We start from the raw sequence: 26,841 nt of genomic DNA, 5'->3' as shown, positions 1-26,841 counted from the left end.
TGCTTACATTCATATTTGTAATACTTAGCACATGTACACCACTGATCAGGACAGGTCTAGCAATCAGACAGAACTTAGTTCTTTACAGTTACAAGGAAAATCTGGAACAGTTATATAGTTAGAAAAAATACAGTGTACTGAACAAACATTATCTCACACGTACAATCAATTTAAACATGTAAATTGATTATAATTTTGCTAAAATATTAACACAAGTATCTTTTGTGCTGCTAAAATATCAGTGTTCCCTCTAAGGAAAATATTGCTACAGTTCTACTGTACCCTGTATTAAAATCCTTTGACTTTTTTCTTTTTCTTTTTTCGGCAAGACTGACTCGGTAGAAAATCGCAACGGTCATGTAGTGGGTTTCGGCGTGTGTTGTACTGGGAGTCAGACGCCCCTGGTCTACTTAATGGGAGGGATCTCTCCAATGCTTTCCCCTTGAACTACGCTGCACCAGGTCGCTGGGAGACGCCTGGCTCGAAGCACTGCAGCATCCCCGGGCTCGCGCTCTTGACTCCTGGGTTCGGGACAGGAACCCCTCGGCAGCGGGACCGAGTTCTTGAAGAGTTGCCACGACCTCCTCGGGCGCGGGGGTATCTCCAGGCGGAGACGAGAACAACTAAACCTAAAACCGGAGACCTTTTTCAGGCTGGCAGACATTACGTGAAACATTGCTTTTTTGCTAGTCTCGACACTGGCAGGTAAATCTGAGCCTTTCAGGTGCGGGAAATGCCGCGCTCGCTGCACGGGCGTATTTTAATCCGTTCCCAATGGCACGAATTCAAAGTAGCTCTGTTTTTGTTGTTGATGGGGAACGTTTTTGACAAGGCGTCGCTGTTAGCTCACGCGTGTATCTGCAGTTTCAATAGCCACGTTACCGAGGGAGGGAGGGGTCGCTACAAAGGAAGTGAGGGAAGTCACTTTAGCTCTGCTTGTCATGAGGTCAGATGGCATCGGGAGTTTCAACTACTGCACTCACCCGTGTAAGCTGTGCCAACAATGCGTGCAAGGGAGGGTTTGGACAGGGCTGATCCTGCCTCAGGTAGGGGACTTCTGGAGGTCCCTTCCAGCCCCACTTTTCTGGGACTCCACAAGAAAGAAGGGTCTGCAACTGGCTACGTTAAAAGCCACGTGACTAGAGCTGTTCCAGGTTGGCAATGGATGATTTTAACCAGGGAGAAAGTTTTCTATCATGACAGCAAGAAATGCAAGCTTGAGCTCATCTGGATGTGTCGGCTCTTGCAGTCCCTCTTCAGGAAACACTGCAAAGTCACTGGCCCTGCACAGCTGGGAGGGTGGGGTGAGGACTGGCCCCATCACTGAACTGAACAAGCCAGTAATTTTGCAGCGGAGACCCAAATACCAATCATTTTTTCCTTTCCGTTTTAGGTTAACTCCATCCCTTCTCTCTCGGTAATTGAAAATACGGGCCATCCTCACTCTTCATTGGCGTCAGTGGCACAGGGCCTTTTCAGTCCTGCTCTAAATGTCCGAACGGCTGATGTATTTCCAGTGGCTGCAGTGTCAAGATGTATCTGCACCTGAATTTATTTGCTCCCTGTTTCTGATGTCTAGTGGCAGTTTCCCATATAAAGAGCCAGGTTGGCTCGTGATTTCTCGCTAATCAGACTTACACTGGAGTGGAGGGGGGATGTTAAGAAGCCCAGACCTCTTGTGCGGGCAACTCTGACTGACTGAGCGAACGCCGCGTTGGGAGGAACTCGCTGTACACGTGCAAACTCTCCAGTTGGACGAACTTGCCCCAGGGGGGTTGAACTGTAACATGCCGCTTTTTCTACAAGTGACCTCTCAAATTAGCAGCCAAGCTATTGCTGAACAGGTTTAGAACAAGAACTTTTTAGATCCTAAACAGATACGAAGCTAAAGCACAGACGTGATTTGGTTACTCAACATAAAAGCCCAAAACAAACCGAAAAACCCCTACTGTGATGCACGAATCCTAGGCTAACGTTTGCCACATCCGGTCAGGTTTTTGTACAGTAAATATATACAAATGGAAACAGCACGGCTAGGATTTCTTTTCAAATTTGGCACTTCCCATAGGCTGGACTTTCTACGCTGTACAAGATCGGTCCATAGCAGCTTCCGGCTGTAGGAACAGTACAAGGTTAGTGTCCGCTAGAGCGAATGGGAGCTGCGCGGGCAGTCCCGGGTTCATCAAAGCGAGAACGATTCTGCGTTAGCTCTGGAAGAACGAGATAAATATCAACTCATCGGCTATTGTGTTTTCTAGCAGGAGGATTACCGTCTGCTTCTCCGGGCACTCGGCGAAATGCAATGCTAGGATGCCTGGCGTTACAAGCCGCAGCATTAGAGAACGTATCACCTTTTGCCTCGCATGTTTGGTGTGGTAGCAACCTTCCTCCTATTCGGACTTAGAGGGAACACTGCTTTTATAAAAAACCCTTAGACAGGTAAGACAAGAACCAATACCACTGTACAGAATTCACTGCACAACTAGCTAATAGTAAGTAACCCAGCACTGACTTGCCACATGAAGGAAATGGTACTTAATACATTTGCAATCAACCAGTTAACTGTACTGCACCATAAGATGTGGTCTATTTTTACATGACCTGGCCGAGCCCGCCGTCCTTCAGTATGCTGGCACTTGGTAGCCCTTCGGGTTGGCGTCGAGGGTCTCGGTAAACGGGGGGCTCTGGTAGGTTTCCGTGCTCTCGATCCCGCTGCCGGTGGGGTAGCCCGGGTAGCCTGTGTTGGGGTCAGCCGCAAACTGATCCGTGGCAAAGAGAGACATGTCAGTTCCCAGGCGGTATCTCTGCAGGGCCTTCACCGTGAGGCCGACCTGTAACCAGGAGGAGGGAGTTAGGAGAGGCGGCGGCGGATCCTGGGTGCATCGGATGAAGTCTTGGAGGAAAGGGGCAGCGGTAGGTAGCTATCGAGCACGGGAGCGAGGGGCACGGCCTTGAATCAGAATGGCCTGGACCCTAAACGCTGGAGGCTGCAAGTGGGAGAGGAACAGGGGGAACAACCCTGGTCAGACCCAGCTGCCTCTCCCGTCCGGCCTCGGCTCTCTGCCCGTGTGACACAGGACACCGGGCAAGATGGACCTGTGGTTGGACCCAGGAAATGGCAGGTCCCATGTTCTTCTGTCCTGAGGCTGCAAACCCCTGAGCCGCCGTATCGGCTCCCAGCAGGTCTCAGCGGCTGGACTGGGCAGGGTGATGTCCCCGCCGGTTCCCAGCCCGTTCTGCAGAGGCAAATCTTCCCCGTCCCCTGCACCACTAATTAGGTCGGCTCTGCAGAGACGCCTTTGCCCTTCCTGAGGGTTACGAGTATTCAGGTCACAAACGGGGGGAGCCGCGAGTGCGACACACTTGCTTTTATTTCAGGCCGTTTCATTAACAAGTCAATTAGTGGTGGGGGGATGACAGGCCTGCTGGTGGAGCGCACGGGCTGCGCCGGCTGGCCCCGAGGCGCCCGATGGGATCGGGTTATTCCCTGTGCGTCAGATGTGCCCAGCACAAAGAGCGGGTTCATAACCACAGCGCCCAGCACCACAGTTACCTGAGATGGATTAAACCCAGCCCGCAGCGATGCCCTCACGCTCCTCGACCGGGTCCCTGCCTCTCAAGGTTGAGCCTCTCTCAGGCCCGGCATCTGCTATACGCTTTGCCAGCATCGCTCTGTGTCCCCGGGGTGGAGGCGGGAAGCAGCCACGCCGGGGAATGTCCCGGGGCCAGGCCCCGCCGACCAGGCTCAGGCGGTGTTTGCCGAGACACTCCAGTTCTCCCAGTGCAGCGCAGTGGGTTAGCTGCCCGTGGGGCTCGTCCAGCGCCCAGAGCAGCCCGCACGGGGAATGCCCCATTCCCACCGCAGCTAAGGAAAGGCCCCAGGGACTACCAGGGTGCAAGGCAGCACGAAGCGTGCTGGGAACGCCCCAGGAGGCTGCTTCTGCACGGCGATGCATCGCTGGGGAGCGTCTGGAGGGTCGTTTCCTTCATCTCCAGTCGTCCCCCGAGCGCCAGCTGCCAAGGCCGAAGTGAGGACACTTCCAACCTTCCCCCAAACTTGGCGGGGGTGCCAGGGACGTGAGGGAGGAGGAGAGTGGAGTTCCCCGGGGCAAGGGCACTGTGTCGGGAGTCACCCATGATCCTTCCCCAGGGCTGGGTTTCAATATGTCTGGACTGCTGCAATCTCCCCACGAAACCCTGCCGCGGCTGGCTCTCGGTTCCTCTTTCCAGGCCTGCACTGCACTCAGTCCTGGTTCTGTTTCCCGTTTTGTTTCCCTTGTCACCGTTGCTCTAGCTCACCTGCTGGCCCCCGGTCTGCCTGGCTCAGGCTAAGGAGGAAGTGTGCAAGGTGCTGTACAAGGCTCGCAACTAAGGCTTGGGGCCAGACTGGTGGAAGAGGGGCGCAGTGAGTGCTCTGCCATCCTCCAAGGGGCCTGGTCCAGTGAGTCCTTGCAGAGTCAGCCCCTGACTGACACCCCCCGCACGGATGGGCCCTGCAGCAGTGCTGGTAGGGGCACAGGGGCTCCAGTCTGGGTGAGGAGCAGCAGCAACCTGGCACCATGTGCCAGGGGTGAGTCCAAGTGAGAGGGCACCATGCAGCCGCCCGTCTCCCTCCTGGACAGGCCGGGAGCTTCTCCCTCGCGCCCGAGCCGTTCTGAACTCACCCAGGTGAGGATGGAGAAGAAGGAGAAGGCGATGGCTGCCCGCGCGGCGTCGGCTCCTTGCCACACCCCCTTGGTCGACAGCGTCCACTGCCACTGGTTTGCTAGGAAGCAGAAGGCGATGAACCACAGGAACGACAGGATCCCTGCAACGGGAGGAAGGTGCTGGGTGTTGCGGCTGCCGGAAGAAGGAGCTTCCCGGGGCTCTTACACACACAGCTAGCATGGCCTGGGTGCCCAGAGGGGAGCAGTGATTTCGGGGCCTTGGTTTCTGGGGGCCCAACCTAAGCTGGCACAAGGAGGCGCGACTCAGATGGGCCGAGCACCTGCTTCTGAAAGCAGGTCCTGTTGGACCCCCAAACCTGCAGCATGCAAACCCGCCAGCCCAGGTCCCGGCCAGCGCCTTTCACCCACACCCAGGGCTTGACCCCACCAACCCGCACCCAGGGCTCGACCCCCCAACCCACACCCAGGGCTTGACCCCACCAACCCGCACCCAGGGCTCGACCCCCCAACCCACACCCAGGGCTTGACCCCACCAACCCGCACCCAGGGCTCGACCCCCCAACCCACACCCAGGGCTTGACCCCACCAACCCGCACCCAGGGCTCGACCCCACCAACCCGCACCCAGGGCTCGACCCCCCAACCCACACCCAGGGCTTGACCCCACCAACCCACACCCAGGGCTCGACCCCCAACCCGCACCCAGGGCTCGACCCCCAACCCGCACCCAGGGCTCGACCCCCAACCCACACCCAGGGCTTGACCCCACCAACCCACACCCAGGGCTCAACCCCCCAACCCACACCCAGGGCTCGACCCCACCAACCCGCACCCAGGGCTCGACCCCACCAACCCGCACCCAGGGCTCGACCCCCCAACCCACACCCAGGGCTTGACCCCACCAACCCGCACCCAGGGCTCGACCCCCCAACCCACACCCAGGGCTTGACCCCACCAACCTGCACCCAGGGCTCGACCCCCAACCCGCACCCAGGGCTCGACCCCCAACCCGCACCCAGGGCTTGACCCCACAACCCACGCCCAGGGATCAACCCCACCAACCTGCACCCAGGGCTCGACCCCCAACCCGCACCCAGGGCTTGACCCTTATCAACCTGCACCCAGGGCTTGACCCCCCCAACCCACACCCAGGGCTCGACCCTTATCAACCTGCACCCAGGGCTTGATCCCCAACCCACACCCAGGGCTCGACCCCACCAACCTGCACCCAGGGCTGGACCCCACAACCCACACTCAGGGCTCGACCCTTATCAACCTGCACCCAGGGCTTGATCCCCAACCCACACCCAGGGCTCGACCCCACCAACCTGCACCCAGGGCTGGACCCCACAACCCACACTCAGGGCTCGACCCTTATCAACCTGCACCCAGGGCTCGGCCCCACCAGCCTGCACCCAGGGCTCGACCCCACCAACCTGCACCCAGGCGGGAAGTCCCATGGCTTTCCATGGGGCTGCTATGCTGGTGAATGTGCTCTACCTCCCCGTGGAAAACCTGTGAGGGCCTGTGACAGCTGAGTGGGAACATCAGGGGCTGTTATGAACTCAGCTCTCACAGCTGCTGACCCTGGGGGCTTTAATGATGGGAAGCAAATTGCTGGACAGCATCCTAGAGCCCTGCCTTGGGCCGTGACAGCTCCTGCGCCCTCCTCCCGGCTTGTCGCTTGTTTGGGTGCAGAAGGGACAGCGGGAAGAGGAACCCAGCGGTTATTTCCCCCTGGAGCTCAGGGCTGGGTGAGATGCCGCTCCTCCCGTCCAGGCACCTGCCAGCTGCAGGGGCCGATGCTGAGATTTCCCAGGCGAGCAACGCTCTCGTGGACCGTCAACCTCAGCCACATGCTGTCGGGGCCTGTCACAACCCTCGGTGGTACACTGAACAATGGGGTGTCTTGTGGGGCACAGGACCTGGCAGACACACACACGTGCACAGACGCACACAGAAACACACGTGCATGTGCACACACACACACACACACACACCACAAATATTTTTTGCTGCCTGGTGTGAGAGGAGATAGTAGCCACCAGGAAGCATCTCATAGAGGATCATGGCAAGGTCTCACAGGGACCCAAGGAAGCTTCAGCTGCCTTTGCTGGAGCCATGCGTCTGGGTCTGACCCAAGTTTCAACCACCTCTCAGTACACAGCCCGGACCAGAAAAGCATCTCTGGGCAGAGACAAAAGTGACGTTCCCCGCTGCCCCCTCGAAGCCAGGGGTAGTGCTACTAGCCTTGGAAACAAGACCCCGGGAGCACTTGTTCAACCCATTGATGATGATTCAGGTGGGAAGAAGGAAGCTGCCCGCTGTCTCCATGCAAAATGGAGGAATCAGAGAATCAGAGAAAATTCAGGCGGGAAGGGAGCTCAGGAGGTCACATCTAGTCCACCCCCCTGCTCCAAGCAGGACCAGCCCCAACTGCATCATCCCAGCCAAGGATATGTCTAAAAACCTCCAAGGATGGAGACTCCACCACCTCTCTGGGTAGCCTTTACCATCCTCCTCATGAGAAAGTTTGTCCTAATATCCAGCTTTGCTGCAGCCTGAGCCCATTGCTCCTTGTCCTGCCATCTGTCCCCACTGAGACCAGCCCAGCTCCATCCTCTTTGCACCCGCCATGCAGGGAGGTGAAGGCTGCTATTCAATCCCCCTCGGTCTTCTCTTCTGCAGACTCAGTAAGGCCAGCTCCCTCAGTCTCTCCTCACCAGTCCTGTCCCCCAGCCCTCCAGCCATTTTCACTGTCCTCTGCTGGACTCTCTCCATTGTGTCCACATCCTGCAGTGGACACCAGACTCCAGATGTGGCCTCCCCAGTGCTGGATAGAGGGAAGAATCGCTGCCCTCGATCTGCCGGCAACGGTCCTGCCAATGCAGCCCAGGATGCCGTTCGCCTTCTCGGCACCAAGGGCACACTGCTGGCTCCTACCCAGCTTCTTGTCCCCCGTCACCCCCAGGTCCTTCTCTGCAGAGCTCCTGCTCAGCCAGTTGGTCCCCGGCCTGCACCGGTGCATGGGACTGTCCCATCCCAAGTGCAGCAGGAGCCCCCGCCATGGGATGGCAACGCAGGACTGTCAAGTCAGGTCCCCTTGAGGGGCTCGTCAAGGTATTTCAGAGCTGCTCTTGACTTGCCTGGGACCCAAAGCAGGAGAGGGGACAGGCTGCTGTTTCGATCCAAAGGAGGTGGCTGATGCCTTCATTCATGTCCTGGCAGGTGCTTGGAGTCTGGCACACCACCCTGCACCTGCACGGGGTTCAGCGCCTTCCCTCTGGCCCGAGCTCCAGGCTGGGCAGGGTCCTGCAGGCGGCTCAGAGACGCCCAGGGCAGCTCCCCTGCCCAGCTGGGCATGCCGCACTCGCTCTCGCTGCCTCTGCAAGCAGGTATTTCCTCCGGTCCCACTTCAACTGGTCCCGGGACTCGCACTCCCCTATCAGCGCCCACTCTCTCCATCGGTGTGGCACCGATCTCTATCCTGTCTCCTTTCCAGGAGAAGCCTCCAGGCCACTGCACTTCGTGGTGGAGATGGACCGGACTGGATCAAGCAAGCACTGCTCGTAAAAGCTGGGGCAGGCATTTCGGGTGTCGGATGGATTTGCCGTGTGTGTGTAGGGGGGCTTCATGTCCGAAAGAAGGGGCCTGAGATGGCCACAGATGCCTGCATTGTTGAGAAGGCGGCTCTGTCACGTAAAACTCTCCCTGACCGCTGAGCACATAGTGAGGAAACTTCTAGCCTTATAAAATGGAGGCAAGGGGCTGGGAAGAAATACCGGGTGGCCCAAGAGGCCCCTTGGCCTCCCGTCTGTCCTTCCTCCTCTTTGCTGGGCCACGGCCAGCTGCAGGAGGGAGGCAGTGGCACGGCAGCGAGTCATGGCAGCCTGCAATGGGCATGGGGAAGGATGCAAACTATTCGGCAGGGAACAATACTCTGGCCATTGGGCCGTGACGACTTGCGGCAGCGGCTGGTGACAAAGCCTGGTCCTACTGCAGGTTTCTACATCGCGGTGCCTCTGCTACGTCTCCCTGGGCCGCAGAGGAGGGGTATGCGGCCGCAGCTTGTCGAGGGCAGCGGCAGGCCTCCCACGCGCTCTGTGCGGGCTGCTGGGAAGAGCCTGGGGGAGAGGGAGCGCTGCTGATTGTGTTCTGAGCATCCTCTCTTTTCATTCACGGCTGATCACCTGGAGAGCTGGCCGTCCTCCGCTCCGGAGGGGCAATGTCCTTGAAATGGGCCCACATGCAAGTGTGCATGCACGTGTCTGCATGTGTGTGACTGCTTGTGCACACGCGTGTGGGTGAGTGCATGCATGCATGCACAATCGTGCCACCTGCCCATGGGACTCGGCACTTGGTTTGCTCTGTTCCTCGTTCCTCCCATCCTGCCCTTCCTGAGGGTGCTCGGGGGGAAGCGCCGCTCCCGCCGATTCATTCATTTCCCCCTTGGGAGCTGGTCCCTAATCCTGCCTCGGAGAAGGACGGCTGCACGGATGCCCTCCTGCTGGGCCTTGCCTTCTCCTCCCCCTTCTCCAGCACAGAGCCCCCAGGGCAGCACCAGCCTGGGTGCAAGGAGGCTCCTCGGACATGCCGACCTTCACTGTGTGTGGGACCCGGCTGTGCCAAAAGGGCCCATGAGCTGTTCCTGAGAGAGCAGCGGGGAAAGGAGCTGCCCATCCGTGGACCTGGTTTTCCCCATTCTGCCTGGCTCCTTTCCTTCCTTAGCACCCCGGATACCTGCGGGGGCTTCAAACACCTGAGAAGGGGAACCACAAAGTCTCCCCAAGAGGCAAATGCAGGTCAGACATGACTTTAGATCTGGCAGCCACGCGACTGAACCACAGCATCGCCTCTGAATGGGCTTTGGACTTTCCTCCGAAACCTCGGCAGCAGGGAGGGCGGCGGGGAGCCGGCAGCTGCTGAGGAGGAAGCTAAGCCTTGGCGTGCGGGGGCAGAAGGAAGGGACATCCGAGGTGGGCCAGGCATCCCCTTCCCGCCAGGAGCCTGGTTCTGAGCCAAGCTGCACGCGGGCCCGTAACAGAGCCACGGGCCATGGCGCGACGGCAAAAAAAAAAAAGAGGAGACTATTGAGACAAACGGTAAAAGCCAGCGGATAATTATAGTTTTGGGATCTGCAGACAACAGAGTGCAAACACCGGGAAGGAGATGTTACAGCCGTAATTACAGGCTGGTTCGAAACCAGTGCACTTCTAAGGGAGCAGCTGTGAGAGCAGATGGAAGAGAGCTGCAAGTGCCGGCGGAGGAGCGCGGTGCCCGTGTCTGCTCCGTGCGCGCCGCGGCACAACTGTCCACCCCCCTCTTGGAGGGACTCGGGCTCCAAAGCCCTTTTCCCTTTGCAATGGCAACACCACTGCCCGGCTGGGGCCAGGGCAAGCCTGGAGAGCTCGACTGCATCCACCCTTCACAGCTCCACCGTTCCTAAGGGCAGGGCTGGGACAGGCTTCCCACGGACCGCCGGAGCGTGCAGTCTTCTTCCAGGGGAGAGAAACCTTGTGACTTAACTCTTTTTTGTCTGTTGCCCCTTCGTCACGACCTTCAAAGATGATGATGCGCAGTAACGACCGGGTGGCGCTGACAACTGTGGTGTGTGCATGTCTTCATGGTTGGATGGATGGACGGAGGGTGGGTGCGTGCATGGAAGGACACACAAACAAATCCCATCCTTGACGGAGCTACGTGGATGTACATCGGTTGACAACATAGCTGGGCTACATCAGCACATTAGTAGCGCTGGCCAGAAATCTCCTTCCCAACCGCTTGCAAAATGTGCTCTGTCCCACAGAAGGACGCCGAAACCTCCATCTTCAGGTCTCTCCCCGCACCCTTCACCTGGGACCCGAGACGCTCTCCTGCTGAAACCTTCATTAAAATCGAAGTGTCTTTGTGATATGACAAGATGTCTCAACTCCTCCTGTCTCTCCATCCATCCACCCACCGACCCATCCGTCTTCTTTTATTTGCATTTGTAGTTCAGTCTTTTCCCAGATTGCTTTATGTGTTTTGAGGGGTTTTTTTAAGTATCAAAAAGAATAACAATGCAGAAAGCCTACCCGCAGAGAATGGGCAAAGCAGCAGCCTCCAACTGAAGGGAAACAAGGATAATAAGAAAAGAAAGAAATTGAAGAGCAGGTGGAAGAGGGCGCTGCATGGAAAGTCTCCAGTGGGATAATGTGGAGATATTTAAAGCAGGTAATTTAATTGGAGAGTTTGTCCTGGGAGCGGTGCGGGTCAGCTCGGCTCAGCCCTGCGGCCGCCACAGACAGGTTTGATGCCCAGGGCTCATCAGAGCGCAAGTGGAGATGACAGGCTTTGATCACAGAGACGATGGAGGCTGCAAGCTCCAGTCAAATGCAGCACTTACTCTTTGCTGCGAGGGAGCTGCTTGTACAGCTCTGGGAATGAAAGCAAGCCAGGGCTTGCCCTTTGTCCAGGTGGGGATGTAGGGAATGGAAAGGAAGAGGGATATGCCAGGACCCATGGCAGCTCTGGGCAATGGCTGTTGTAGAAAAGCGGAGCCAGGTGAAGAAAGGAACGTGAGAAAAAAGGACCGGGGGCCTAATTCCCAACCGCAGCTCCTGGGACGAACACGGCATGAATTGCCGTCACCCAGGCAGCCACACCTGTTCCTCGCACATGTGCAAGAGGGCTGTATGTAGTGTCTGCTGCCTGCCATTCGTGCGTGGAAAGGTCATGCCCAAAAGGCTGCGTCCACGTGTGGAAATAGAGGTGGGTACAAGCTCCCGAGTGACATTTGGGGAACATCAGGCTTAGGCCGTTTAAAGGACAAAGCCCCAGAGGAGACGGGATCACACCACATCGCACGATGCTGCCTGACAGGTCTGATGCAGCGGCCTCGCTCGGGGAAGTGCAGCTGAAGTTTTGCTGGACAAGGGACCGCAGAACCAGGAGCTAAACCTAGAGTGACTTCGGTTTCCTGCAAGCACGCCTGCATTCGGCTCTCACTGACAGTAGCTTTCAGCTGCCTCTCTGGACTTCTCTGCAGCATCCGATACAGCGCCTCGAGACACCGCTGTTAAGCTGGAGAAAATGGGGACTGATCAAGGGTATAACTGGGTCAGGGCCTGGCTAACTGGGAGATGACAACAGACAAAATCCGAAGGGGATGCTAGGCTGGCAGGAGGTGGTTAGTGCAATTCCTTAAGGGCTCGACTGCAGACACATCTCATTCGATGTCTCCACTCCAGTCTCTGGCACGACAGGGTCACAGCTCGGTGGAGTGGCGCTCGCTGAGGATGCAGTTGGGAGGCTGTGTCAACACAGAGGAGAATGGAGATGCTCTGCAGGGGGAACCGGACGACCTCAGAGACAGGGGGCAACAGAAAGGAGATGAGATGCAAGGGGACAGATTTGTGCTATAAACGGTGAATGCATCAGTTGGGAAGAGGAGCAAGATCCAGATGCATGAGCCGGTCGCAGGATGCCTGTGAGCCATCAGCATGATGTCAATGCGGACGAGGCAAATGTACGGTGGGAAGTACGAGCACAGGCCGTCCCAGAGCACAGAGAAGCACCAGCGCCGTCACAGGCGGCCCTGGAGAGACCTCTGCAGATCGTACGCTCAGCCGTGCCAAGGAAAGGTGCAATCAGTCCCGAGCAGGGGCAGGGAGAAGGCGATTAGGAAGGGCACAGCTTATCCCACAAGAGGAGGCTGGACCAGCCTGGCAAAACGGAGGCTGAGCTGGGGTGTGATTCCCCTCTACCGACACCTTAGGGGCAAATGCCAGGCAGGGAAAGAGTGGGGAAGCCCAGGGATGATGCTGGCACCAGAACAAAAGGGAACTCTGGCTACAAATGAATTTCAGTCGGGAGAGAGAAGAGGGTTTCTCACCCCAGACCAGTCTGGAACGGCCTCCCCAGAAGAGGAGGAAACCTCAGGAGTTTTAGGATGGAGCTGGGCAGGCCGAGGAGAGAGATCCTGGGATGCGATTGCCTGACAAGAGCGGACCTGGATGTGCCAAACCCAGAGACCCCTTCCTGTCCAAGACCCAGAGCAGCCTGTGTGCTGGTGTCCAAGGAGCAACCCGAGGCCCAGACCCACGTCTGAGATCCCGCTGCGCGTCGACAGCCCCAGAGCAGCGAGGGCGCATCCCTCGTGTCCAGATGGCGATTACCACTGTTAGCTCGTACACGCTAAGAGCAGGTGCCAGCTGGGGAGGGCAGGCTGGTGCAGCTGGACAGCGTCAACCCCGGCACTGATGCTGGACACCGTGTCACTCACGCACCTGGCACCTACTGACCTGCATTTCAGTGCAGCGTTTAGGAAGAAGGAATAGTTATTAGGGTTTGAGGGCAGGAAAGGACCGCTCACCAGGAAAAGTCCTGACAATCAACGCACAAAATGCATGTGTGCACGACTATACACACACACACACACACAGAACCAAGCATCCTCCTGGTCTAATTAACATCCAGTGACGTCAATGCAGCCGCATCCCAGAGCTGGCTGCTCCTGTCAGCAACCCCTTGTCTCCCAGGATCCCCGTGGATGGTGCACAACAGCCAGTTGCAGAACAAAGATTTCTGGTGCCACTCTGTGAACAGCAGTGACAGTTTTGCATGCCCAAGGGACTCAGAACTGGACCCTGTAATGGCAGGAACCTGGCTGCGCCCCATAATACCCCTGCAGCCCCCCGGGCTGTGCCTAGCGGGGCAGGGGGTGAGAGGAGGAGGTCTGGCACGACGGCATTTTGCACAGACCTAGCACAGAAGAATGTGGCCAGGCCAAGCACAAGGCAGCAGCAGGGGGATCACATCCTTAGGCTGGGATTTTCAGAGCAGCTGACAGGATTTATTCAGATGCTCTGCTCCCATTGAAATGAGTGGATTTGGGGCATCTAAATCCCTTAGGGGACCTTGTAAATAGCATGCACCTGCGGATTTGGGAGGCAGCAGAAACAGAGGCTGTACAGGACACTTCAGTGATGCCCAGCCTGGATTATTCCCTCCTGCATCTCCCGCGAGATGCCTTCAGGGCACTTCCCAGCCTCAGCAGCAGGTTTGTCCAGGGATGGGATGACACTGGCACATGCTTTCCTCCTGCCCCCACCACCACCTTCCCCAGAGAAAACGACCACCAGACTTTTGAAAGCAGGAAGGCCAGGAACCCAGGAGCAGGGCAGACAGCAGGCTACGGGCCTCTCAGAGCGGCTCAGCTCAGAGACATCCAGCTGGCTCCACGGACCCACATGCCTGATCACCTGAGGTCAAGCAGGACTTCAGTAAGGCAAGGTCCAGCCTTGCGAGTTCACCAACCCACGACCCGAGTGCAGGAACAAATGTGGCCCGGCTCCTGGGGCCGTGGTTTATATTGGCATCTCTGCTTGCATTTAAAACCCAATACCTCTCTAAACCTGTGGGCTTGCAAAGGAAATGCTTGGAAACATGGCCCAGATGGACCCGAAGCAGCGCAAAGCAGAGTCTGCCGAGAGCCTGGAACAATGGTACCGAGAGGGGGAAACACCGCAGGGGGAATGGGTGCTAAAGTGAACGCCTGAATCTGAAGAGAGCCTGAAACACTTGCCCCACATGCCTCTGTAGGGAGTGACCTGCCGGCTCTGCTGCTCTGGAGGCCTCACCAACGCTGCCCCAGCCAAGGGGTGTGGAGGCAGCAGTGGGATACATGGACTTGGCATCATTGATGTTCCCCGGGTAGGACCTCCCACCCGCCGCCAGCCCTGCCTCCCTGGGGTGCATCACTGCTGCCACCTGCCCTGTTTCAGAGGGACGGGGCTATTTCTCAGGGGAGGGAATTTGAACCCCAGCCACTCCAATACAGAGCATGCAGACAGAGTGAAGCGGGGCCCATGCGCCGGTGTGCCTAGGCCTTCCAGCTTCCCAGCGAGCCCAGCGCCATACCTGACACGCCGAGGTCCAGCAGGACGGCCCGTTTCCGGTCCTTCACGCTGCTGATCTGCTGGAAGTGGAGGTCCACGACGAGGAAGAAGACGCAGGTGAAGAAGGCAATGATGCCGATGGAGATGCCGTAGCTGCAGGCCCCCTCGTTCTCGTTGTAGATGCAGTGCAGCTCGGGGGTGGTGTCCCTGTTGACGTAGCCCTCGTTCACAATGGAGCCGAACACCACGATGGAGAAGAGCTGGGGAGGAGAAAGCACAGCGCGCCACTGTTTAGGCTTCGCTTTGTTTCCCAACAGCGAGATAATTGGATTCAATCTTCCACTGGGTTCCATGGCAACGTGGCGCTCGTTAGAAGAGCTCTCCCCTCGCTGGGTGGGTAGCTTAAAAATAACGGGGTGGGGAAGGGCTCCCGAGTCCTCTCCATCAGCGAGATCTCTCGCTTGTCGTTCAGCGACTCGGCTTGCAAGGAGACTCAAAGGATGCTACACCCTACCCAGATCAGAGGGGGAACAGCGGATCGCCAGGGCCCTGCGTGGCCCGTCTGCCTGCATCTCTCGCCATGGAGTGAGTAAGGGATGGAGAGAGATGAAGCTGGAGAGGTGAACGGAGGGGCTGGTCAGCCTGGCCCTGAAACAGGCTCGATACCTGGTGAGGGGTAGAGCGACAGGAAGGGACAGACTGTCCGAGGCTCCACCGTGACCAGGCTGCCGGGAGCAAACTGCAGTCCAGCCTGGCTGGAGCTGGGACTGAATGTGCACTCGGACACCTGGCTCCACGTGGCGTCCAGGATTTGCACCTGGGGCAGGACTGAATACCACCCAGCTCGCCTGGAGTCAGGTCTGCGTGGGCTAGGGGCTCACGTGGACCCAGGTGCAGGCCAAGGACAGAGGCAGAGCACTGAACGTGCACACCCGAGAGCCACGGCAAACACTGCCGGGGCTCAAATCGCCTTGCTAAGAATGGGATTTACTGGGGACGGATGAGCCCTGGTGCCCAGCCCCTGCTCCGAGCCCCAGCCTGAGCATCTCTCCCTTGCTCTTGCCCCTTGAGTACTGCTCTTCTTGTCCTGGCAGGGCTGCCAGCACTGCAAAAAGCACAGAGGCAACCACGTGGATGAACTCGGTGACATGGAGCCAGAGGAGGAAGGAGCGTGGACCTGCTCCTGCTGCCCTCCCGGTGCCAGGCTGGCAGAGCTGCATCTGTGAGGGTGGTGGCTCTTGTTTGTCCGGGTTTGCAATCGCCCCCACGCCCCAGGCAGCATCTGGACAAACCATGAGCCTCTCCATGAGATCCAGGGGCCTGGCCCAGTCCTAACCTGGGTCAACCCCATATTCCTTGCTCAGTGCTCAGCCCAGTCGTGGGCCTGATTGAGCCTGTGTCCATCCGCAGAAACCAGGCATCACTCCAGAGCCCTGGGAGCCTGTTTCAATACCGTGCCAGTGCCACGCAGAAGGGGCTGTGGGTGCCCCACACGTGGCACTGCTCCCGAGAACTCCCCCTGCGGCTCTGAACCCACCTTCCCCACCGCGCACCGGGGCCGGTGGAGGGGCTTTGCTTTTCAGCTCAGCCCTGAGCTTCACCTGTGGCCGCTGATGCCCGTACGTGCCCAGGCTTTGTATCCAGGACGCACGGCTGCTCTGGTTTAGCTGCCCCGGCGGGACGTGGTGTCATTTGTAGCAGGGCAGTGGGACGACGCAGCACAGAGCGCAGGGTAGAGACCACGGCATTGCACGGTGGCCCGAGGACAAGCCAAGGTCCTTTGGGACCCAGGACCACAAAGCGGTCTCTATCCCAGAGCACCCTGAATCTCAGGGCCTGCTTTGGAGCCTCTTTCCTTTCAGCCAGCAGCCACAGGGCAAGGCGCTTTCCTCAAGAGCTCGGCAGGCGACACGGACAGGTCTTGGCTGCCGGCCGGTGCTACGCAGAGTCTGATGCAGCCTTTGAACAGCAAAGATGGGCCACGAGCAGAGGCAAAACACCCCCACCAAAGCCACGACGCTGCCTGCAAGCAGGGGGGCTGGGCTGAGACACGCAGGGACGTGAGCGTCATCCCTCTGCAGGGCAGCAAACCTCGCCACCCTCCCATCACCCCCAAGAAAGGACGCTTCATCCTTTGTGCTTCTGCACAGACCTGGCAGACTGGCATCACGGCGACTCATGCGCATAGACAGGCAGGCGTGCCCAGACCATCAGCCCACCCTCCGCAAGCTTCTCCTCCCCTCCGCACAACCGGTCTCCAGTGCCCCCCTCTCCAAACCCGACCCTGCTCTTGCAGGATGGCAATCTTCCTGTGCGGAGCGCTCCGCTGTCACCCGGGACGCGAATGCCGCTATGCAAAAAAATAAAGGCGTCGTCTTGCAAGGCGGGGGGAAACCCCCCAAACACGATCATTCTTGCTGCACTTTGGCAACAGCTGTAATATCAGCCGTTGTAAAAATCTGTTCATAAATAATGCAAAGTTGTTGTCTGCCATCAGCAATAGCACCGGCAGTTATAAAACAGGCCCTGACAGAAACAATGCAAACCTGGACAGCATGAATAATTGAGAACATCGGATTCCACGGGATTATTTTGCTGGCAGGTCAGCGGGGAGAGACTTGTGCCGAGCCTCCAACATCATTATTGCGCTTCGTTCCTTCCAGGAATAACCACCTGGATTTCTCCCTTATGTCTTTAACTGTCTAATGGAAGATCATGAGGCTTTTGTCTGTTCTGAAATGTCAACAGGCCTCCTTTGTACGTAATGTGCTCGCTGTACCGCTACGGCAGTGCCACGATGCTCGTGCGAGGTGAAGGACTGGATGCCCCTGCACTTGGGGTATGCAGGTGCCGCTCTGAACAGAGCCCATGGGCCTGTGCAATGAGGGATGCTATTAAATCCAGGCTAACACTTGGGTTCTCCATCCACAGGCAGATTGCCTGCGAGTGCTGGATGCAGATGTCAGAAGCCAAGAGGCAGCATTTTCTCAAGTGCTTTAAGATCCTGAGCCTTACCTAGGGTCAAGCAGGTGGTCTATGGTGGAGCAGGGAGGCCTCGAATGAGTTCAGGGAAGCAGAAGCCCTACAGGCGCCTGGTCAGATTGTGCCGCTGGCCTGGAGGATGTACAGACTGAGCCAGAGAGGCCCAGACCACGGCCCCCAAGCCACGAGTGGCTCTTCAACACGTCACCTGCGGCTCTTTGCAAAAATACAGGCATCAAAGCTGTTATTTTTACAGCGTGCGTCAGGCATGTCTTTTCTGCAGTCATGAATAATGCAGTGCCCGCACTCGCTCCCTATCTGCGGTAACTAGCGTCCCGTCGCTTTTCTCTTTGAACGGGAGTGTGTCGGCGGCGGTTCACCTGGGGGCACTGCATGTTGCAGAGGCTCTTTGGTTAACCTTCGTGGACCCTGCGGCTCCTAAGCCGGTCACCGCTGGGTGTCAGAGGGCTCCATGCATGGGAAAGAGAGGTGCTGTGATTTGCCTGAGGTCCCTCCAGCATCCTTGTGGCAGAGCCTGGAGCAAGACCCAGGCCTCCTGGCCCCTCATTCAATGCCCAGCCCACCAGGCCACGCGGCTGGGGGATGGAGCTGCGAGGAACACCCTCCCCTGTATCCTCACACCGATGCTGGAGTCCCCTACTGCAATTCATGCTTAAGGCCCTAATATCAAGCAGAGCATAGTCCAGCCTCCCTAAATTCGGAGGCTTGAAGCCCATCTCTTTCCAGGATGCTGCAGCCCAGGGTGCTGAAATTCATAGACTCAGAAAACAGGGCGGGCAGGGCTCTCAGGAGTCATCTAATCCAACCCCCGGCTCCAGCAATGGGCTGGTCTAACCCTCCCAGATGCATGTTTTTCTCTGCACCTAAAATTTTCCAGGGCTGGAGCCTCTGCAGCCTCCCCAGGTAATGTATTGTGGGGTTGGCCCCCCTCCTGGCTAGAAAGCTCCTCCTGGTATCTAATCTAAATCTCCCTTGCTGCAATTTAAGTCCATTACGTCTTGTCCTGTCTCCTGCGGACACAGGGAACAAATGATTGCTATCCCACCGCCCCCCCCGGGAAGACAGAGCTCTCCCGCGAGCCCCCTTTCCCTGAGGAACGACAGCCCGACGGACTGGCAAGGGCCCCCGCAGCCGGAGGGAGCCAGCTACCTGCAGGTGCCTCCCCTCTGACGTGATACCCATGGGCCGCAGCCTAATGCCCAGTACACAGATGCCCACCTGGTCCAGACCTCCTACAACCGGCACTAATTGCAGCTGTCAACAAGGCTCGGGCAGTGACCACGGACCTGGCGCTTCCTAGGGAGGGCAAGGATGTTGAGTCTTCCTACAGCAGTCAGAGGAGCAGCATCTCTCCTTGCTGCTGAGGTCGGCTGCCGCTCTGTGTCATGGGGTAACAGGGGAAATGGGGGTGAGTGAGAAGACGGGCTAGCTTCCCCGGGGGTAAGCTCACCTGCATGCTGGCAGAGGAAGGGGAGGTAGCGGGAAGGGTGCTCCGGCACCAGCGCTCAGGAGTCCAAGCTCTCCCTGGGCTTACTCGCTGCTGGGGCTTGTTTGTGCTGCAGACAGCATACGGTGCTTTGGTAGGGACTGTCACAGTTTCTCCTTCTGCAATCAATTATTATTGCTAATGACGATTCCAGTGCGCGCATCTGCAAGCGCCAGTCAGAAAGCCAGGCCTGCTGGAGACAGTCTTGTCGAAACAGGGTTTTCAACCAAAACAAACTTTCTTGCGGAAAAGTTTTGCTTTGGTTGACATTTTCCAGGTTTCGTTAAAAAAAAAGTTTCAGCCAAAGATCTTTACCCAGAAAGGTTCTGACCCCCCCCCCCCCTTTTTGTTTAAATTTTCCACCCAAATACTTTCTTATGAAATCTGAGGTGGGGGGGATAAACTAAAAATTTCCTATGATAAATACTTGGCATTTTTCAGCCAACGCTACACAACCCCCTGGGGCCCTCAGTATCCATCCGTCCCAGTGTCCATCCGTCCTAGTGTCCAGTTCCAGAGAAAATAATAAGGCTGAGATTTTCCAAAGGGATGGGTCATTTCTGGGTGCATGATTGGAGTCACCTCCAAAGGCCTCATTACCAAGAAGGGCTAGGCACCCACCTCCTGAAAATCAGCCCCCTCCTTGGTACCGGAGGTTTGCCTCCTGAAAGCACTAGCCACTTGGGAAAACCCATGTCTGGTTTTCTTCTTCGCAGCTGCACACTCCTAGCAAGGGAGACTGTCCCCAAGGAGCTGCAGCACTTTCTCCAAAGAGGCGCAGAGGGTGACACTTGCCCACCCTCGAAGCTCCTGGCTCAGGCCACTCAGCCCGGCCTCTGCTGACAATCGATCCGACTAGTAATCGCCCCATCTCCAAAGCAGAGATAAGAGCTTTCTGAGCGCCGCTGAGTGCAGATCACATCATAGGCCCATTAAAGTTTACTCTGCGGCATTGAGCTGCACGCCACGGGAACGGAGGGGCAGGCAGGGAACGGCAGGTTTCTCTTCTCTGCTTGTTTCCCATAAAGTGCACCTTTTATGGCTGCAGAGAAGTGCTCGGGGAGGAGAGCTCTAGCGAGAATGATTCACAGGAAGCAAATGGTGCACACAGGAAGAGATGCAAAGTCTCTCTGACCATACGTGACTAACCCAACTCGCTGCACCCAGCGGCAGAGAAGCCAGAGGGGCTGCACTTTTCAGAGGCAACTCCTTGCCGGGCTCTCCTGCTTAAAAGCTGCTGCCCATGCACAATGGGGCTTGCCAGGGCCTGCGGTGTGGGATTTGGCATAAGAGAAGATGGAGCAGAAGATTAGTACTGTGGGATTGGGCCCATAAGGTCTGAATGGCAGCTCCAGGGGATTCTGGTCCCCGAGGGTGCTGGGCTGGGTCCGGCCAGCCTGCCCAGGCAGCTCCGAAGGGTGTTTAGCAGTCACGGTGCCACCCCACTGCACACGTGTCAGAAGTTTCCCTGCACCTTGCTTCCTCTAGACTAGCTGCTCTCCATAGGGCCCAGCCAGCTCTCTCCACACATATTCTGCACTCTTCATACTTCCAGCCAAGCTCCAGGGAGAACCGTCCCCGATGGCCCGCTACCAGGGCATAGATAATGCCCCTGACCCCTCTTCCCCCAGCTCCGCAGGGATGGAGCCACTAGGCGAGATGATGTGGACTGAGTGGGTGGCATGGGTGTGTGCTGAACCCATGACCCGCCAAGCACAGCACCTCGTGACGGGAGGCACCACAGGCTGGTGAGACATACGGTGGAGACCTATGCTGGCATCTCATCTTCCCTGCGGAGGACGAGGCTCTAGAGCGGGGTGGTTGGCCCCGAGGCGTCGTCCCCTTCCAAGCTGCATAATCAATACCCTGCAGACCCCGAGTCCCTCTGCTCTTTCAGCGAGGTCCGGTCCTGCTGCATGGTGCGAGTGTGGAGGCTCAGAGACCTGCCATGTTCCTCTCCGGAGGAGGAAGCAGGACAGTGTCAGGGGAGGTCACAAATGCAGACGGCACCAATGTTATTCGTGAAGGGCCTGGTCACCCCAGTTCTTCCAGAAAGCTCAAGTCAAATCCTCATGCCGCGGACAGGAAATATCAGTCATATGGTGGCTGCGATGCCTCCTGCATGGACTTGGACCTGCCAGAGGGAGCTACTTCGCCACCTCCTCCATGCAATTGCAATAGGAAGCTGCTGCTGGGTGAAACTTTGCTTTGAAATCTTTCCCCCTGACCTGCCTGAATGTCAGAGTTGTGGCATGAACCCACCCACGGGAGGGAAAGTCAGGCAGCGCGGGTAGGTACTCGCCCAGAACTGGCCCCCGCTGCGGTCAGCGGCTGAGACATTGCCGCACGGCTGCTCCGAACCCTTGCGGGGGCCAGGAAGTGAAGATCAGAGTGATCGGACTTGGGGGGGATTGCCTTCCTCTCGAGTATATATGAACAACCTTTGCAGCAGCAGGAGATGGGCTGCCCCGGTCAGCTCGCTTTACCTATGGCAAGTTCAAGTGTGACGTGTCAGAGCTGATGGTAGTTTGATGGAGAGTTTAGATTGGGGATTTGTAACGGATGGTTTGGACAGGGATGATCCTGCCTCAGGCAGGGGGTTGTACTAGATGCCTTACGGAGGTCCCTTCCAGCCTGACTTCTCTATGAATCTACAATTATTCCTGCCCACAGAGACAGCACACAGTCTCCTTGACCCTGAAGCCTTCTAGCACAGGGCTGAGTGAGACCAGATGCAAAGCTCTCCTGCACCCCATGCTGGTGTGCGACACAGTTGCCAAGCCCCGTAGACCAAATCCAGATAAAGGCAGAGTGTAAGCAAGCATGAAAACACACCTATGCTTCAATCACCAGTTGCACTGCAAGCTGTACCCAGAATAGCTAGTGCAAAGCCAGCTCAAGGGCGTCCACACTACCCTGCAGGCACAGCGGTCTCAACGCGAAGCCAGCCCCTCTGCACACCCTCCATCTCTGAGCTAGGAACAAGGAACACCTCGTTCCACCTGCCACCTAGCTCTGCTGTGCCTGCTTCTCTCCCAGAGACCTGAGGAAGGTGTGAGGAAGTTTATCTAAGTCTATCCCAACCACGCAGTTGAGCCATATGACCCACAACATCCCTCGCCCCTAGGAAAGCTCATCGCTCAAGCTTAGCAGAGCCCTATCACCTTCTTAGATTCATAGATGCTAGGGTTGGAAAGGACCTCAACAGATCATCGAGTCCGACCCCCTGGCTAGGCAGGAAAGACCTTTCTGCAGCTTTCCTTCCAGCCAGAGGGGATAATGCACCAGATTGCAAAGAAGGACACCTGGATTCTCCTCCTGGCTTGGGCCCTGCACAGTCTGCCTCAGTTTCTCCTGTGCCATTCCACACCGGGGTCCGCACAGCACAGCTTGCAGGGGCCCTGGGCTGTGAAGAGGCATGCTGGCTTTGTGCTGATGCTTTGCAAAGGGGCACCAGACCCTCCGGGGATTGGGCTCCACGACAGCTGCTTTCAGCACTGAAAGATCGTCCAGGAAGGGCTGTGGCTAGGACTGCAGAGCAGAGGCTGGACTGCAGTCTTTAGCGTTGCACAGGGTTTACATGATGCTGACCGTAATAGCTTTAAGGTCACGTCTAATGGACTAAGCAGCTCAGGAAGGGTGGCCTACGGATGGACACGGCCGATTCTGGAGGACTTGCACTCTCCAACAGAAATAACATCGGAGAAAGCTGCAGTCCATTCGATGGTCCTAATCCAACAATGCAATTTGAGCCTACGTCCAGCCGACAGCACTTTGAACTTTTGCTGACAGGAAGAAGGGAAATTAGCTGCTTTTATCTCAGATGCAGGGAAACTTTACCATTAGTTCGGTTACATTTAAGTCACATAAAGTCCTGCCTTTAAATCTACATAAAGACAGGACTAGACTGAAAATCTGGAGGCCCTGTTCCAAGCATTTAAGAGGAGAGGCAGAATCCAAGAGCATGAAGACAACCCAGAAGTGCTGCAAATGTGGAGACAAGGGGTTCTTTGAGTAAATGTGATATCTTTTATTAGCCCAACTAAGCTGAGTCGGGCTAATAAAAAGATATCACATTTACCCAAAGCACTTTCTCTGCCTATGTCCTTAGACCAACACGGCTACGACCAAAAACCCTGGTAAGATGTAGCGCAAATACTGACGGCGGCACTCAGGAGCCAAAGCCAGAGCTCCTGCACAACATCTGCAGCACAAAACCAGCCTGACATCCACTACTTCTCTTCCTTCACTGCAGACGTGAAGGGCTCTTGCAAGTCAGTGAAACCCGTGAAGACAATGAGAATTATTCAGCAGTTTTCAGGATCGAGTCCCATTGCTCATGTCTTGTGGAGGCCTCAGGGGAAGTATCCGGCTCTCTGAAGGACACGACCTCAACCGCCGGGCCAGTTTGCCTCTTGGAGGCAGCAAGGCTTACTCGAGTAACAAAAGGCTTGCAGAATCCAGGTTCGATAACTCAGAATACCTTCTTTGTCAAAACATCAGGCAGACACGCAATGAGCCCTGCGCCCGCTCCTTGCTCGCCCAAGGGGCAGGGTTAGGTCCGAATGACACTTCCCAGGCAGGAAGGATGTGTCCCTGCCATGCCAGCATACCCCCAAAGCGCAGTAGCAAGAAGGAGGCTGGCACCACCTTCCCCTTGTTTCACAGCCCATCTGTTCCACTCCCAGGCAGCGTCTTCCCTGTTAGACACATCTTGTACCAGAAGCACAAATACCCGCCAGCTCTTCTCTTTTTGGGAAAACGAAACATGCCTGAGCTAAGAATACGGGGAGGGAGAGCAGCTTCTGCCATTCGCAGCAACACCAGCTGGAGAGATGTCCCTCATTAAGGCCGTGGCGCAGAGGTTCACTTAAGTGTGTGCTTTGCTGATTTTGCAGTATCAGAGCCTACGCAACCTCGTGTCACGAGGGGTCACACCACAGTGCCCTTATCAGCGCCCAGGAGAGAGTCACAATGCTGTGATGCGTTGTTAAGCGGCCGACTGGTCAGTCCCGTGGCTGGTTTCACTGTTAAGAGCGTATGAGCAGAGAGGAAGCAAGCCTTCCCCATAGAGACAGCTGACTGACAAGGGAGGCTTGCTGCAGCGAACTGGAAACGATCAGAGGAACAAAATGGGCTGCAGGTTAAAAGAAGCAGTAAATAGGCCAACGCCAGGCCAGATTGCCACTGGTGTAAACCAATATGCTCCATGGAAGTCCAGGCAGCAGTGGTGATCCACAGGAGGTAAGGATCTGCCCTCTGCCTCCATCGTGTCCAAAAAATATTGATGCTGTTACCAGGAAAATGAAGACTCAGCCCTGCAATGACACCCACTCGGACCCACCCTGAGCTCAGGCCAGGGATTCTCAACCAGGGTGCCACAGCAGGTGCCTTGAGATCTTTCCAAGGGTGCCGCGGGGTGCCGCACGATGGTGGCGCGGTGAGGTGTGCAAACAGGCTTCACAAGCTAAAGCCAGAGATTTCCAGCAGGAATCCACAATGCTAAAAACCATTCTGCCCTGCTGTGGGCTTTCTGGGTTTTCTGCAACAGAAGAACTGCTCTAGGATTTTTCTGTCACCAGAAAAGGAGTGAAAACTAAGAGTGGCATTTTCCATGGGGAGCCCCGAGTCTAACGAGGTTGGCAACTGCTGGCCTAGAGCAAGGGGCTGAGGTGCTAGGGCAGGCTGCAGGAGCAGATCTCAGGCAATGAACACTGAAAGGGCATTCAAAAAAAAAGACTGTGCCTTGAACATTTCCATGGCTGTCATTTGGGGCTTTGCCTGCCACACAGCTTGGCCTGCAATGCTGGCAAAGCAGGTTTGCTTTCTGTTCGCTGTTATTTTTGCATTCTGGTTCATACCTGTGCTAGCTCTACATTGCTGTATTTGGGTACAGCAGAGAAAGCATCTGCCCCAGGAACAAACCAATCAATTGTGCTTTTTCTGGAATCCCAAGGATTTCCTGAAAATCTTCCCATCGATTTTTGGTTTTCCAAAACTGCTTTGCAAAATTAAATCGAAACGTATGCCTAAGTTAAATCAACGGTGTCCCTTTAAATATTGAACAGCAGCTAAAAAAAAAAGAGAGAGTCAGGCTAAAATAACAGGTATAAAAAAAAGGAACTGATGATTCTGCATAAATCCCCATTATACGCTAGGACAGTTTTACTATTTAAAAGGCTGTTTAAAGGGGAAACCGCAGGAGTTACACATCTTCTATCACAAACTAGACCAGCCACATGGGAAGGGATGAACGAGGAACTGGTCATCCAGTGGGGCTTTCCAGTTTTGTGCTTTTTCAAAAAGTCTGCCACATCCTGCAAGCTTTTTTCTGAAGAAATTTAAGAGCAATCTTTTGCATTTAAAGGCAATGCTTTCATGCTATCTGGAATCACCTGGGGGAGTTGCTGTTCCCCGGGAAGGCCCACGAACGTCAGACCGAAGGATCAAACCAGTCACCTTGCTGACATGTGCACTGTTTGCACACACACACCCTGGACCTGACAATGAAACTCCCGCTGGCTTCAATGGTGGGGAATCCAGGCTTGAAACGGGCCTTATACAGATCTTGTACAGGCCTACATGCAAGAATGCCTCTCCTGACTTCTGGGAAACTGCTTCTCCCAGCAAAGCAAACAGGACTGGGTCCGTGTAAAACCGTTCTCTCCCTTCCACATGCACATCCCCCAAATACCCAACACCTCCTGTTGCTTCTGACAGCCAAAGCTTCAGCATTTCCTCCATTTCACACTGGGGGAGACTGGTGCTGGGCAGTGGGAAGGGACTGAGTCACTAAGATGTGCTCCAATTACGTTAATTTTCTGCTTCAGATTGTCCACAAACACATGTTTTAGCGAGTGGGAAGAGACAGATCATTGCAAACAAAGAACAAACTCACCCGTCTTCCTTGGGCATCTTAGCTGCGATGCTGTCCTAATAAAATACGCACGCTGTGCATGCACACGGGTATTAAACACCACTGTTCTCGCTCAGGTTGCCTGATTTTTGGAGCAGGGACCATGGTTTTTTTTGTTAGGGGTCTGTAGGGAGCCTACTGCACACATCCTGGTCCATAGCAGGGGTTTCTAGCTCCTACCATCACACAAGCAGCGAATAAACACCATCATATTCCATGTCAGTGAGGCTGCATTTTACAGCCCCAACCCCAGCAATCTGGGGTATGGCAGCAAGGGAAAAAAGGACTTTGAAAGGGTCTTGCAGGCAAAACCAGCTGTTTATCTTACTAATTTTCCCCTTCAGCCACACACCCATGATTAAGATGCTCAGGACTCCCGGCCTGCCAAGGTGCACTAAGCACTATTTTACAAAACGCAGGTACGCTTTGCGCTGATGAGGCTGTAGGAAGCAATAAGCATTTGGCACCTGATGGCTGCCCAGAGCCAAGATGACAGGTCTGAAGAACGGGCCCAACCAATGCATGAAGCAGATACCTCAGGGGACACGTGCCCATCAGGGAGTGAGTCCCTGTTTACGCTGGGCAAGAGCTGTCCCCGCTGCACCGGCTTCCACCACAGGTTTAAAACAATTTGGGTTCATTTGCTTGAAGCGGAGGCTAGTGCCCCCCGGGTGAACAAGACTTAAACCTGTCCCAGCTGTGGCCCTGAGCCTGCAGGCTGGGCCCTAAAGGGGCTCCAGCTGCTGCAGGGCCGGGGTCACGCCCAGAGCCCTTTTACTGCTGCCTTGTGCAGGCATTTGGGGTCCGAGCCAAAACCCACTGAAGTCAATGGAAATGATTGGTTTGGATGCTACCCAGCTTGGGAGCTGTTTCCCTTTCAGCACTGCAAGGG

The 26,841-nt window shown here is 56.2% G+C and overlaps 1 protein-coding gene across 1 annotated transcript in view; it reads right to left on the bottom strand.

The window, feature by feature from the left end:
* The window catches only part of SYNGR3 (synaptogyrin 3), a 28,444-nt gene continuing 1,603 nt past the window's right edge, over window positions 1-26,841 (bottom strand). The window contains exons 2-4 of the mRNA XM_006270494.4: window positions 14,567-14,804; window positions 4,665-4,807; window positions 1-2,831 (exon numbers count right to left, since the gene is read on the bottom strand). Of these exons, the coding sequence (XP_006270556.1) occupies window positions 2,622-2,831; window positions 4,665-4,807; window positions 14,567-14,804 (591 nt within the window). The 3' untranslated portion in view covers window positions 1-2,621. The remainder of the gene's footprint in view (window positions 2,832-4,664; window positions 4,808-14,566; window positions 14,805-26,841) is intronic.

This window comes from Alligator mississippiensis, chromosome 13, assembly GCF_030867095.1.
Source record: "Alligator mississippiensis isolate rAllMis1 chromosome 13, rAllMis1, whole genome shotgun sequence".
In the NCBI taxonomy this organism is placed as follows: domain Eukaryota; kingdom Metazoa; phylum Chordata; order Crocodylia; family Alligatoridae; genus Alligator; species Alligator mississippiensis.
Note: the sequence above shows the minus strand (reverse complement) of the source record. Positions and strands in the feature narration are given on the sequence as shown.